General features: G+C 44.1%; 1 protein-coding gene across 1 annotated transcript in view; it reads right to left on the bottom strand.

Annotated features, from left to right (window-relative positions):
* Positions 1-1,924: 1,924 nt before the first annotated feature.
* Positions 1,925-15,515, bottom strand: part of LOC110527642 (uncharacterized protein C20orf85-like) — a 38,201-nt gene continuing 24,610 nt past the window's right edge. Inside the window, exon 4 of the mRNA XM_021609050.2 lies at positions 1,925-3,521. Within this exon, the coding sequence (XP_021464725.1) occupies positions 3,366-3,521 (156 nt within the window). The 3' untranslated portion in view covers positions 1,925-3,365. The remainder of the gene's footprint in view (positions 3,522-15,515) is intronic.

Here is a 15,515-nt window from a genome sequence, read left to right as displayed (position 1 = left end):
TTAGGTATACAATACCTTCATAAAGTTTTTTTTTCTTCTCACCCATCTACACACAATACCCCATAATGACAAAGTGAAAACATGTTTTAGGAAATGTTTGCAAATGTATTGATAATGAAATACAGAAATATCTCATTTACATACAGTACCAGTCAAAAGTTTGGACACACCTACTTATTCAAGGGTTTTTCTTTATTTTGACATTTTTTACATTGTAGAATAATATTGAAGACATAAAACTATGAAATAACACATATGGAATCATGTAGTGTGCAAAGCTGTCATCAAGGCAAAGGGTGGCTACTTTGTTTAACACTTTTTTGGTTACTACATGATTCCAGTTTTGATGTCTTCACTATTATTATACAATGTATAAAATAGTAAAAATAAAGAAAAAAAATGTTTTTAGTCTCTAAAAGCTTTGCACTGAACCAGGTTATCCTCTAAGATTTTGCCTGTGCTTAACTCTATTCCGTTTCTTTTTTATCCTGAAAAGCTCCCCAATCCTTAATGATTACAAGCATACCCATGACATGATGCAGCCACCAATATGCTTGAAAATATGTAGAGCGGTACTCAGTAATGTGTTCTATTGGATTTGCCCCAAACATAACACTTTGTATTCAGGAGAAAAAGTTAGATGCTTTGCCACATTTTTTTGCATTATTACTTTGGTGCCTTGTTGCAAGGATGCATGTTTTGGAATATTTGTACAGGCTACCTTCATTTTCACTCTGTCAATTAGGTTATTATTGTGTAGTAACTACAATATTGTTTATCCATCCTCAGTTTGCTAATATCACAGCCATTAAACTCTGTAACTGTTTTAAAGTCACCATTGGCCTCAAGGTGAAATCCCTGAGGGGTTTCCTTCTTCTCCAGCAACTGAGTTAGGAAGGATGCCTATATCTTTGTAGTGACTGGGTGGGTGCATTGATACACCATCTAAAGTGCAATTAATAATTATTATGTGTAGGCCAGTGACACAAAATCTTAATTTAAACCATTTTAAATTCAGGCTGTACCACAACAAAAGGTGGAAAAAGTCAAGGGGTGTGAATACTTTCTGAAGACACTATAAGTAACCACCTACTTATGTGTCAAGCGTCTAGAAGAGTTTAGAATATTAAAAACAAAGTGGAACAGAATAAACACATTGTAAACACATTTTATTTAAAGGGGGTGCCCCTGGTAGAATATACTGTACCATGATGACTTCTGCTTCTGTACATCCACTTGATGGAGACATGTGCCACATTTTTTGAGTCATTAACTATTGAGTCAATAAGTATTCAACCCTTTTGTTATGGCAAGCCTAGATAAGAAACAACAAATATAATACAAATAATCTGAATATGAGGTGACCTGCATTCAATTACTCTATATGGGGCATTAGTCTCAAGGTACAGGGCTGAGTAACAAACACATACATACAAAAAATAATATGACTGGAATTACAAAACCTTTTGACATTAAAAAAATAAATGTTGTCTTCCAAATTCAAGTTATTCCTTTGAAAATGTATGGACCTGTGGCTACCCCCTTAGTGCCTGTCTGTGTTGTTACGTGAGAGACTAGGGTCTGTGGCTTTTTAACTCAGGGTAAGGGTCGCAGGGAGAGATGGTGCATGGCATGCGTGTTGTATAGATAGGTCAGTGCAGGGACAGGCCCACTAGTGTGTCTGTCTGACACATCAGTTTAGCAGACTGGGGGGAACGTTTGAGAGGAAGAGTCACCGCGTGGTCATGCTAAGAGTAGAGCACTGTCTGTGTGCCAAATTGCCAATACATCATAGCACATGCACCAATAACCATTCTATCATACTACCTTGACCAATGTTTTTGGCATTGTATGCATATGTACCCAATGTTACTCAATGGTGAAATAATAGTCAGAATACAAACATGTTTTCAGTTGTCCTCAATTTATATAACATTCACAGTAAAGTCACACTTCTAATAGAATATCAGTAGTCTCCTTAGCTTTATCTAGATTCATTGAGTCAGACTAGCTATATTCAGTAATAATAGCAGACATTTATCCAACATAATTGTCATTATTACATCCCCCTCTACTGTTAGACAGCTGTGTGACTTGAATTCCAGACAGCTTCATAATAGTAGATGGCCACATGTGGAATGTGTGTAATGCGTTGTGCCCTTAGGTAGAATTAATAAATTGCATAAAGAGAAAAAGCATGTCTGTTTAAATGTCAGTGCAGCTGTAGCTTTGCATTAAAAGCTCAGTGTGACACCGCCATATGTGTTGCCCTGATGGGTAAGACATTTGCCAGAATGAATCTGCTCAACACATCTTTTGATTGCACTTTATTTTGCTCTGCTGTTTTCATTGGTATTTAGGCCTACCTGGTATTTTGTAGGACATTATGAGTACTTTCTGGTACTTGGTAATCATTTAACGCAGCTGATAAATGGTGTCAAGTGATGCTTGATTTAATGAATCCACCAAAAAAGTAAATCTTAGATTATTACTATGTAATAACACTTTTCTATGTCATGTAAAATATTGCTACCCAGGTTTTTAATTTAATTCTTTCAAATACACTGTGCAAATAAAGAAATAAATATATTATGAAAGTGACACAAACAATTGCAAGATAAGACATTGATATTACTTGGTCAACTACTGCCATTGAAAAATTATACCAAAGTTAGCAAATAGAACAAACATTGTTTAAAATTAAAAATGTTATACCCTCCTAAAAATGCATCTAAATAAATATGCACTAATTCATATACACTTTGTAGCAACATCTTTTCAATAAAAATGTTGGCCCTTAAATGGGCAATCTGCGATTGCTACATCCATTTTGGACTTCAAATTCATGATATATGGCCAATGATTCTTGACAAACATGACTTATTATGCATCACGAGCTTAGTTCGTCTGTCGTACCCCACCAGAACCCAAAATATAAGCTTGTTTGAACTGCAGATTGCCCTTTAACTAATACATGACACTTGTGGGAATACAGCACCATTGGATATAGAATGAAATAACATAATATCCTATTAATAATAAAGTGATTTTCATTGGAGCAGCAAAATCAAGTACCCATTGCGCTAATTTTGTTGGATATAGTTTGCAAATTTGTGTTAAAAAAGTGTGAGAGAGACAGAAGTAAATAAAATCAGATTAAGATTGTGTATTGATTGAGTATTAATTGATTGCGTTAAATCAAATCCCAATGTGTTTTAGCTGACTGTGCTAATATCAGAGGACTTTAGAGTATTTGAGACAAAAAAGGAGGGAGCAAGAACCTGGACAGAGGGACACAAAGACAAACAAGAGCAGAGTATAAGGGAAAGTCATATATTGAGCAGCGAGGGCGGTGGGGGAGTTCCTCATATGCAGGCGTCGAAAGCCCAGCCAAGCTCCTTCAAAAAGCTCTTCTTCCCACACTTGACCTTTCCGTAGCGTTCCAGCTGCAGCTCGGGCACTGCTGAGCGCCAGCCAATCAGAGCCTGGGTGGTCTGCGGAACAGGGGGAGAGGGTCCCACCTGCAACAAACCTCAGTGTCACGCATGGCCAAGCATTTCCGTCTGCATCCCAAATGGCACCATATTCTTTACGTTTTGCAATACTATGTACACTCGCATCCATATGTATTTGAACAGTGAGGATAAAATAAAAAATCCATCAGTTTTGATTTGAGATCAAATGTTTCATATGCAGGCGACAGTACAGAATGTCACCTTTATTTGATGATTGTATGAAACTAACAGTCAGGTAAAAAATAATTGGCACCGTTGATAATGGTGAGCAAAAACTATATTAAAAATACTGAGCTACTGTATATTGTATGCTCCAAAAAAATTGAAAATGATTTTATACTAACAATGCCTTAGAGAAAGAGATTTTGCTTAACAAGATATATTTTTTTCTCTGAAAAAGAGAGGTCAAAATTATTGGCACCCCCGTTTTCAATACCTTTCAATGCCTCACCTACAGAAGCAACCAGGTTTTTGGCTAAAATGTCCTGGTACTGGGTAAAGTTTATGATGCCGTTGAACTTAAAGCAGGAATGCGCAGGTTGTGGGCGCCCCTACAAAAAAATACAAAATATGCATGACATTGTCTAGTGGTAACCTAGTGGTTAGAGCGTTGTACTAGTAACCGAAAGGTTGCAAGTTCATATTCCCGAGCTGACAAGGTACAAATCTGTCGTTCTGCCCCTGAACAGGCAGTTAACCCACTGTTCCTATGCCGTCATTGAAAATAAGAATTTGTTCTTAACTGACTTGCCAAGTAAAATAAAATAAAAAAATTGGAGGACCCAAAAAAGTCGATAGCGATTAATCGGGCAATTTTTAAAATGTATTTGTAATAATGACAATTGCAACAATACTGAATGAAAACTTATTTTAACTTAATATAGTACATCAATAAAAATCAATTTAGGCTCATAAATAATGAAATATTTTCAATTTGGATTAAATAATGCAGAAACAAAGTGTTGGAGAAGAAAGTAAAATTGCAATATGTGCCATGTAAAAAAGATAATGTTTAAGTTCCTTGCTCAGAACATGAGAACATATGAAAGTTGGTGGTTCCTTTTAACATGAGACTTCAATATTCCAAGGTAAGAGGTTTTAGGTTGTAGTTAATATAGTATTTATAGGACTATTTCTCTCTATACCATTTGTATTTCATATACCTTTGACTATTGGATGTTCTTATAGGCACACTTTAGTATTGCCAGTGTAACAGTATAGCTTCCGTCCCTCTCCTCGCCCCTACCTGGGCTCGAACCAGGAACACATCGACAACAGCCACACTCGAAGCAGCATTACCCATCGCTCCACAAAAGCTGTGGCCCTTGCAGAGCAAGGGGAACAACCACTCCAAGTCTCAGAGCAAGTGACGTTTGAAACGCTGTTATCGCGCACCCGCTAACTAGCTATCCATTTCACATCGGTTACACCAGCCTAATCTCGGGAGTTGATAGGCTTGAAGTCATAAACAGCGCTGTGTTTGCGAAGAGCTGCTGGCAAAACGCACGAAAGTGCTGTTTAAATGAATGCTTGCGAGCCTGCTGCTGCCTACCATCGCTCAGTCAGACTGCTCTATCAAATATCAAATCATAGACTTTATAACATAATAACACACAGAAATACGAGCCTTTGGTCATTAATATGTTCAAATCCGGAAACTATCATTTCGAAAACAAAACGTTTATTATTTCAGTGAAATACGGAACCGTTCGGTATTTTATCTAACGGGTGGCATCCATAAGTCTAAATATAATTACGTAAAATTCTGGCAAATTAGTTCGCAATGAGCCAGGCTGCCCAAACTGTTGCATATACCCTGACTCTGCGTGCAATGAACGCAAGAGAAGTGACACAATTTCACCTGGTTAATATTGCCTGCTAACCTGGATTTCTTTTAGCTAAATATGCAGGTTTAAAAATATATACTTCTGTGTATTGATTTTAAGAAAGGCATTGGTGTTTATGGTTAGGTACAGTCGTGCAACGATTGTGCTTTTTCGCAAATGCGCTTTTGTTAAATCATCCCCCTGCGTTGCATCGATTATATGCAACGCAGGACACGTTAGATAAACTAGTAATATCATCAACCATGTGTAGTTAACTAGTGATTATGATTGATAGATTGTTTTTTATAAGATACTAGTTATAATCACTAGTTTATAAATCACTAGTTTAATGCTAGCTAGCAACTTACCTTGGCTTCTACTGCATTTTCGTAACAGGCAGGCCCCTCGTGGAGTGCAATGAGAGGCAGGTGGTTAGAGTGTTGGACTAGTTAACTGTAAGGTTGCAGATTGAATCCCTGAGCTGACAAGGTAAAAATCTGTCGTTCTGCCCCTGAACAAAGCAGTCAACCCGCCGTCATTGTAACGATTCTCTTCTTGTGAAGTAGAGGCGGACCAAAGCGCAGCGTGGTGGTTGTTCATTGTATTTTATTCACGACACTATACATGAACAAACTAACGAAAAAACAAGAAACGTGAGAACTCAAAACCTAATACAGCCTATCTGGTGAATACTACACAAAGACAGGAACAATCACCCACAAACACACAGTGAAACCCAGGCTACCTAAGTATGATTCTCAATCAGAGACAACTAATGACACCTGCCTCTGATTGAGAACCATACTAGGCCGAAAACATAGAACTGCCCCAAAACATAGAAAAACAAACATAGACTGCCCACCCAACTCACGCCCTGACCATACTAAATAAATACAAAAACAAAGGAAATAGAGGTCAGAACGTGACAGTACCCCCCCCCCCCAAAGGTGCGGACTCCGGCCGCAAAACCTTGACCTATAGGGGAGGGTCTGGGTGGGCGTCTGTCCGCGGTGGCGGCTCTGGCGCGGGACGCGGACCCCACTTCGCCATTGTCTCAGTCCGCCTTATTGTCCGCCTCCGTGGCTTACTCACCATGCCCACCCCTCTCAATGACCCCACTGGACAGAGGGGCTGCTCGGGACAGAGGGGCAGCTCGGGACAGAGGTGAAGCAGCTGCTCGGGACAGAGGGACAACTGCTCGGGACAGAGGGGCGATAGCAGCTCGGGACAGAGGGACAGCTGCTCGGGACAGAGGGACAGCTGCTCCGGGCGGAGGGGCTCTAGCGGCCCCTGGCTGACTGGCGGCACTGGCGGCCCCTGGCTGACTGGCGGCCACTGGCTGACTGGCGGCGCTGGCGCTGGGCTGACGGGCGGCACTGGCGGCCCCTGGCTGACGGGCGGCGTTGGCGGCCCCTGGCTGACGGGCGGCGCTGGTGGCGCTGGGCAGACGGGCGGCGCTGGCGGCGCTGGACGGCGCTGGCGGCGCTGGGCAGACGGGCGGCGCTGGGCAGACGGGCGGCGCTGGCGGCGCTGGGCAGACGGGCGGCGCTGGCGGCGCTGGGCAGACGGGCGGCGCCGGCGCTGGCGGCGCTGGGCAGACGGGCGGCGCTGGCGGCGCTGGGCAGACGGGCGGCGCTGGGCAGACGGGCGGCGCTGGCGGCGCTGGGCAGACGGGCGGTGCTGGCGGCGCTGGGCAGACGGGCGGCGCTGGCGGCGCCGGGAAGCATCGATGGCGCCGGGCAGACGGGAAGCTCCGATGGCGCCGGGCAGACGGGAAGCTCCGATGGCGCCGGGCAGACGGGAAGCTCCGATGGCGCCGGGCAGACGGGAAGCTCCGATGGCGCCGGGCAGACGGGAAGCTCCGGCAGAGGCGCCGGGCAGACGGGAAGCTCCGGCAGAGGCGCCGGGCAGACGGGAAGCTCCGGCAGAGGCGCCGGACAGGCGGGAGGCTCCGGCAGAGGCGCCGGACAGGCGGGAGGCTCCGGCAGAGGCGCCGGACAGGCGGGAGGCTCCGGCAGAGGCGCCGGACAGGCGGGAGGCTCCGGCAGAGGCGCCGGACAGGCGGGAGGCTCCGGCAGAGGCGCCGGACAGGCGGGAGGCTCCGGCAGAGGCGCCGGACAGGCGGGAGGCTCCGGCAGAGGCGCCGGACAGGCGGGAGGCTCCGGCAGCGGCGCCGGACAGGCGGGAGGCTCCGGCAGAGGCGCCGGACAGGCGGGAGGCTCCGGCAGAGGCGCCGGACAGACGGGAGACTCCGGCAGAGGCGCCGGACAGACGGGAGACTCCGGCAGCGCTGGAGAGGAGGAAGGCTCTGGTAGCGCCGGAGAGGCGGGAGACTCCGGCAGCGCTGGAGAGGAGGAAGGCTCTGGACGGATGGGCCGGAGAGACAGCCTGGTACGGGGAGCTGCCACCGGAGGGCTGGGGTGTGGAGGTGGTGACGGATAGACCGGGCCGTGCAGGCGCACTGGAGCTCTTGAGCACCGAGCCTGCCCAACCTTACCCGGTTGAATGGTCCCGGTCGCCCTGCCAGTGCGGCGAGGTGGAATAGCCCGCACTGGGCTATGCAGGCGAACCGGGGACACCGTGCGCAAGGCTGGTGCCATGTAAGCCGGCCCAAGGAGACGCACTGGAGACCAGATGCGTAGAGCCGGCTTCATGGCACTTGGCTCGATGCCCACTCTAGCCCGGCCGATACGCGGAGCTGGAATGTACCGCACCGGGCTGTGCACCCGCACTGGGGACACCGTGCGCTCCACAGCATAACACGGTGCCTGCCCGGTCTCTCTAGCCCCCCGGTAACCACAGGAAGTTGGCTCAGGTCTCCTACCTGGCGTAGCCATACTCCCTGTTAGCCCCCCCCCCAAGAAATTTTTGGGGCTGACTCCCGGGCTTCCATCCACGACGCCGCGCTGCCTCCTCATACCAGCGCCTCTCCGCTTTCGCCGCCTCCAGTTCTTCTTTGGGACGGCGATATTCTCCTGGCTGAGCCCAGGGTCCTCTTCCGTCTAATTCGTCCTCCCATGTCCATACCTCCTCGCGCTGCTCCTGCTGCTGCTTTTTCCTTTGCCCATTACCACACCGCTTGGTCCTGTTGTGGTGGGTGAATCTGTAACGATTCTCTTCTTGTGAAGTAGAGGCGGACCAAAGCGCAGCGTGGTGGTTGTTCATTGTATTTTATTCACGACACTATACATGAACAAACTAACGAAAAAACAAGAAACGTGAGAACTCAAAACCTAATACAGCCTATCTGGTGAATACTACACAAAGACAGGAACAATCACCCACAAACACACAGTGAAACCCAGGCTACCTAAGTATGATTCTCAATCAGAGACAACTAATGACACCTGCCTCTGATTGAGAACCATACTAGGCCGAAAACATAGAACTGCCCCAAAACATAGAAAAACAAACATAGACTGCCCACCCAACTCACGCCCTGACCATACTAAATAAATACAAAAACAAAGGAAATAGAGGTCAGAACGTGACAGTCATTGAAAATAAGAATGTGTTCTTAACTGACTTGCCTAGTTAAAAATAAAGGTGTAAAATAATAGTAATAATAATAAAACAGCAAAATCGGTGTCCAAAAATACCGATTTCCGATTGTTATGAAAACTTGAAATCGGCCCTAATTAAATCGGCCATTCCGATTAATCGGTCGACCTCTATTCTGAACGTCACATAATTCGTAAATCTGCACAAACCACACAAATGCAATTGATTATTTACGCATAAGCTAAATGATAACATAATATACACATACACAGACAGTCTAGGTTATTGGTTAGAACTTAATACAAATGGCAACAGGTCCCTAGTTGACCAACACAATATGACACAGATTTAAAGAGAGAGAGCATGAGAGAAAAGCATACTTGGATACATTTGTAAACTATGCCTAGTTTAGCCCTAATACCATGCCCCAAACTGTCACTCTTATGGGTTAGAATTATAATGCATGTATTTATGTGTTGGTCTCCGTTGGGTATCTCGTCATAGACCGAGTTCTGCTTAGTGGGATAGGTTTGGCTGACGCCCTGGCCGACACCCTGGTTTGGCCGACGCCCTGTTCTTCGTTACCGGGTGTAAAGTCTCTGATTGTACACACGATGTCACAATGTCCTTTCTCTTGGTTGTCTGTTCCCTTGCACTCGTTCTGTGAGAATGGTCTTCTTGGGAGGCTAATCAGCCATGTCGACGCTCCCAGCTTGGGCAAGAGGGCTGTGTAGACAACCGATGACTTGAAGAGAATAACAAGTTGGTCCTTCTTGAATTCACATTCTTAGATACAGTAGGATTCATTATTAAGAGGTTCCTTTGTCCTCTTCAACCTCGTGTTGCGTTTCGGGGTCGCGACTACTTGTAAACCTTGCCTGCACTGCGTGGTAAACTTAGTCTGGTATGTAAATTCTTAACTCACATGTTTTATACCCCAGGGTTGAAAGGCGTTCCCGTCTTTATGACACACTCTCTGGGTTACCTGGGGTGTAGCTAGTTTCGAGGTATTATAAATGGCTATGATCTTGTTTAGACAACTAAAATCACAGTCTTATTGTCATCAAAACATTCTCCTTCATCTGGATATTTTCTACACAACATAAAGTATGTATGTAAACATCACATACACATTATGAAAACGCTTTAAGTTAATGTTTTCGTTATAGCGTCTTCTAACTTTTAATTAAATAACAAAATCGACATTCCTTTTCATATTCCATCTATCATTGTTACCACCATTTTGGCTGATGAAATATAATGTCCCAAAGTCTATTTATTGCATGTTACAGTTCCGAGGTAGAGTCTCCATAAGGAAGGCCCACACAGACATTCCAGTCCCAAACACTAAAGGAAGAAGGATTTATAACGGGCGTGAGGTGTCATAATGGTCGGGGATCTGTTTGTTAACTTGGCTTTCAAGGGTAGGATAGATATACAGTATGTCTGTAGCAGTTTGGGTCTAGAGTGTCTCCCCCTTTGAATAGGGGGATGCCCGCAGCAGCTTTCCAATCTTTGCGGATCTCAGACGATAGGGGTTGAAAGAATTTTGGCAGATCATTTTATAAGGAGAATGTCCAGATTGTCTAGCCCGGCTGATTTGTAAGGGGTCCAGATTTTGCAGCTCTTTTAGAACATCAGCTATCTGAATTTGGGTGAAGGAGAAATCTGGGAGGCTTGGGCAAGTTGCTGTGGGGGGGGGGGGGGGGGGGGGGTGCAGGGCTGTTGACCGGGGTAGGGGTAGCCAGGTGGAAAGCATGACCAGCCGTAGAAAAATGCTTATTGAAATTCTCCATTAGCACGGATTTATCGGTGGTGACAGTGTTTCCTAGCCTCAGTGCAGTGGGCAGCTGGGAGGAGGTGATCTTATTCACTATGGACTTTACAGTGTCCCAGAACTTTTTGGAGTTTGTGCACAGGATGCAAATTTCTGTTTGAAAAAGCTAGCCTTTGCTTTCCTAACTGCCTGTGTATTTTGGTTCCTAACTTCCCTGAAAAGTTGCATATCGTGGGGGCTATTCTATGCTAATGTAGTACGCCACAGGATGTGAAGCTGGTTGAGAGAATGCCAAGAGCGTGCAAAGCTGTCAAGGCAAAGGGTGGCTACTTTGAAGAATCTAAAATATATTTTGATTTGTACATGATTCCATGTGTTATTTTATAGTTTTGATGTCTTCACTATTATTCTACAATGTAGAAAATAGTAAAAAATAAAGAAAAACCCTTGAATGAGTAGGTGTCCAAACCTTTGACTGGTATGGTACGTTGTAAACTTTCATTCATAGGCTAGGTTTTAGCAACCTCATGATGGGTGTAGAGAAAATGATAGTATCATGTAGTAACCTAAACCTATCACTGTTACTTTGAACTGGGTGAATGGAATATAAATGAGAGTCATCCAATATTCTGTAATTGAAATAAGGCCATGCTCATGGAATTTTTTTGTTGTCCTCTTCATCTTAAACGGCACTGACTGTCACTGGTGTGCACTACCTGGTACAGTAGCTCTTTGCCCTCGGACTCTTGTTGGCCCTTCTCAGCTCTGTGAACTACAGTGGCTATCAATTAATAAAAGGGTCAATTGTGCCTGGTACAGTCCCCCAGTATCTAAAGAACTACTGTATATCACTACTGTTAGGGACTGTCATTCCTACGCAACGAGAGGCAGTGCCAAAGATTTTGTGTCATGTCGATTCAAGATTGATACTGGCCAGAACAAGTTTTTGAAATACGACTGGTAGAGTGGAATAAACTCCTGGCTGAGATAAAAACTGTTTCTGCCAGTCTTAGGTTCAAATACCACTGCAAGGCTTGGTTAATGTTGAGATGTGTAACATGTAAAGCCAATCTGCGCTAGAGGAGGTATTTGTTAGATGTTTATATATGCTATTTTTTTTGTATAGATCTAAATGTGGACATTGTGCATGATTGAATCTATGGCACGTGTTTGGCCCTGCAGCCACTTGCCTACCAATAGAGGACCACAATGACTTTTTGTGTATATAATCCTCTGCAATTTGGTATTAATATTGGTTGCCTGGTGTGGCTTCTTAAAGTATTTTAAATGGTCAAATAAAATCGATGGCACACACGTGCGTTCATTCTATCTTGTGAATTGAAATAAGGAGAAATAAAGTTGATTTAGTAGGTTTCTGGTGTAGCAGGTTGAACATCACATTGACACAATGATAGCGATGCATGTAGCTGAAGGGTTAGGCTGTTCGTCATCATCTATGGCTGACTTTGTTTCCTCCATCCAACAGGTACAAACTATCCTGTGCATTATAGGTTGACGTAGGAAACCATGAAATAAATTGTTACTTCAATCGTACATGGTACATTGCAATGTAATATTCCCGTATACACCCCACTGTTTCCTGTGTGTATGCCAAATAAACTATTTTGATTTGATAATTATTCATGGAAAAAGCGTACATTACAGCGACGACGACGTACGCACCGTTTATGAATTCAACCACCTCATCTTCTTTAATGCTCTCCAGGGTTGTGAATCACCATCAATGTTCTGTTGATTACAGCCACATTTGGGGGGGAAAGACATTACTACCAAATAAGTACATGTCACAACAGCAACCTTTACATACATAGGATGTGGTGTTGTGCTGTAACCAGTGTAATGTGTCATGCTAATGTAATAATCCTATTACTTGATGGCCCAACGTCCACCAATATGTCATGCAGATGAGCTATTGTTTACTTTGCTGACCACGCTGGATATTCATTCAAGTGTTCTGGTGGGTAGTTCACACTAGGTAGGAATAGGCTAACTATTTTTGGTCGATTACCAACTAAATAATTATTGAATCACAAAGCATAACAAAAAAATGCATACAGAATTTCTTACTTTTCTTTCAGAGTTGGGGTTTGCACAACTACAACTTGTACTGCCTCAGGTTCCCTCGAAATCAGACTGTCTCCACCAATATCTCGATGAGAAATACGTGTGTGATGTTACTGTAACGTTACCAAATAGCTAGGTGGTCGAGAGCATTTTCATCCAAGGACCACCCCAGAAAATGCTCTCGACCACCTAGCATGATCCTCTACAAACCAAACACACTAACTTTATCATGTCAACAGTCTGTAGTTGTAGCATTAGCTAGCTAGTGTTAGCTAGTTGAAATAAAGGCACTCGAGGGCCTCCTGGGTGGTGCAGTGGTTAAGGGTGCTGTACTGCAGTACTCTGTGCCACCAGAGACCCTGGGTTCGTGTCCAGGCTCTGTCGTAACCGGCCGTGACTGGTAGGTCCGTGGGGCAACACACAATTGGCCTAGCGTCGTCCGGGTTAGGGAGGGCTTGGCCGGTAGGGATATCCTTGTCTCATCGCGCATCAGCGACTCCTGTGGCAGGTTATGTGCAGTGCACGCTAACCAAGGTTGCCAGGTGCACAGTGGTGCGGCTGGCCTCCGGGTTGGATGCGCTGTGTTAAGAAGCAGTGCGGCTCGGCTTGTGTATCGGAGGATGCATGACTTTCAACCTTCGTCTCTCCCGAGCCCGTACGGGAGTTGTAGCGATGAGACAAGATAGTAGCTACTAAACAATTGGATACCACGAAATTGGGGAGAAAAAGGGGTAATTTAAAAAATAAATAAATAAAGGCACTCGGCACCTTGTGGGGTTTACAATGATGCTATTCCTTTGAGTACAAACCAGCCAGAATACAGAAAATGTTAGCTACCTAGCTAGCTTGAACATTTTACCATTGAACACAATAAGGTTAGCAGCTAACATAGCTAGCAGGCTAAAACACTTACCTAATGAGAACGGTGGTCATTTCGGCAACACCTTTCAATGTTAATTACAATGTTTATCCAGTTTCTGGATTGGTCACGAGGAGTCTTTCTCTTCTGGGGTCGAGTTGGTTAGGATCCAAGAACCGACAATGATGCTTGTTTCTGTTGTCCCTGCGACAAGGAGCTTAAATGCAACATAGTATGTGAGCAGAGTTGAGCTGTTGGAAATGACTCATGAGCGGTGCTTCCACTCACTTAAAACCTGCTCTAAGCTCACAGGAGAAAAAAAACCCCGCTCCAAATTCGCTACATTCATTCAAATCACAATTTAACCAAACCCAATCTATTTTTGTGACGACCTGTAAGAAATTAACATAATTTCAAATTGGCTACATGTCATAATAAACAGCATATACAGTAAATAGGTCATGAGCCAGGAAATCAATAATTTAGGCTATATTAGTTCAAGGCTTTAGCCTACAACGAAATACATTGTGAAGCATTTCCGAGAGCGACATAATAGACTGGTAGGGACATAAAGCGCTCAGCATTTAAACACCATTTCATTGTATGAAATCATTATAGTCTATATATTGCGCATACAGTGGGGAGAACAATGCAAATGAATTACTTAAAAATCATACAATATGATTTTCTGGATTTTTGTTTTAGAGTCCGTCTCTCACAGTTGAAGTGTACCTATGATAAAAATTGCAGACCTCTACATGCTTTGTAAGTAGGAAAACCTGCAAAATCGTCAGTGTATCAAATACTTGTTCTCCCCACTGTATAGGTTGTGACTTACTTAAAATAAAATACAAATTAAACTTTAAATGATTTATTAGTGCCTTTGAATTCATTTTTAGAAACAGAAGTTTGGCCCAGTCTGTGGCTTCAGGCTCAAGCAATGGTACCTGGACAGCCAGCCAGCAGCGGAGAATATCCTCTCCACCCTTTTGGCCACTCTTGCCAGACTGGGCAGAGATGCAGAGTTGTTTTAAAAATGTTTTTCTATAGGTAGGCCTAAAGGTTTTTAGGCAAAATAACCCAACCAAAACAGAAAGCTCCTTGAACGTGGGAGTATGTCAGGCGTATTGGGCAAAAATAATTTAAGGCCTATTGTATTGTAACGACCCTGGGTTTATAACCACGGAAATCGACTCTGCCGCATGAGTACGCTTTTACGTCACTGTCGATAGCGCGCCAGACCTCGGGCTAGAAGGATGAGGATTCGAGACCTGCTCCCTGTTGTTTCATTACATTGGTGTCAGAAGTGGGATCGACCACAGTATATAGATAACAGAACGAAAATGAACGAAACGTTTAATATATCAGATTTTTTTGTTAATAAACACTTTGCTACGATGACACACTCAGTTATCTACCAACCTCGTTCCTTTCTTTTAGCATATGCACGTAGTAAGAAGACCATCATACTTTTGGGATAAATGTATTTTCAGATTCCACAATGATAGTTGTAGATGTTTCATGTAGCCAGCGTGTAACAACTGCCATACATCCCACGCGTAGAACTATGGCATCCGGTCTATAACCTAACAGTTTAGCACCATACCAGCAGGTGGCATCCAAGCCTTACACATAACAGTGGACACTACATCACAACACTCCCTCTCTTGCTCCTCATCTTTGTAAGTCACCTTCAATTAGAACTTGTGTGTTTTATTTATTTCTTTATGAAAATATTTAGCGACCTCCATGACAGTAGCTAAAGCAAGGGGCTATTAGCAGTACACAAGTAGACTACAAATGCATGCTGGAGCGGACATGCCAAGTGCCTGAATTGAACGCTACTGGAGCGAAATTCGAGTGGTTGAGGCCAACACTCCAGTCTTTGGGAATCTCGCTCCAGTCAAATTGGGCACGCTCGGCTACTCGCTCCACTCCAGCACCGCTCACAT

This window comes from Oncorhynchus mykiss, chromosome 7 (assembly GCF_013265735.2).
Source record: "Oncorhynchus mykiss isolate Arlee chromosome 7, USDA_OmykA_1.1, whole genome shotgun sequence".
NCBI classification, from domain to species: Eukaryota; Metazoa; Chordata; class Actinopteri; order Salmoniformes; family Salmonidae; genus Oncorhynchus; species Oncorhynchus mykiss.
The sequence above is the reverse complement of the archived record's forward strand: the minus strand, read 5'-3'. Positions and strand labels throughout refer to the sequence as shown.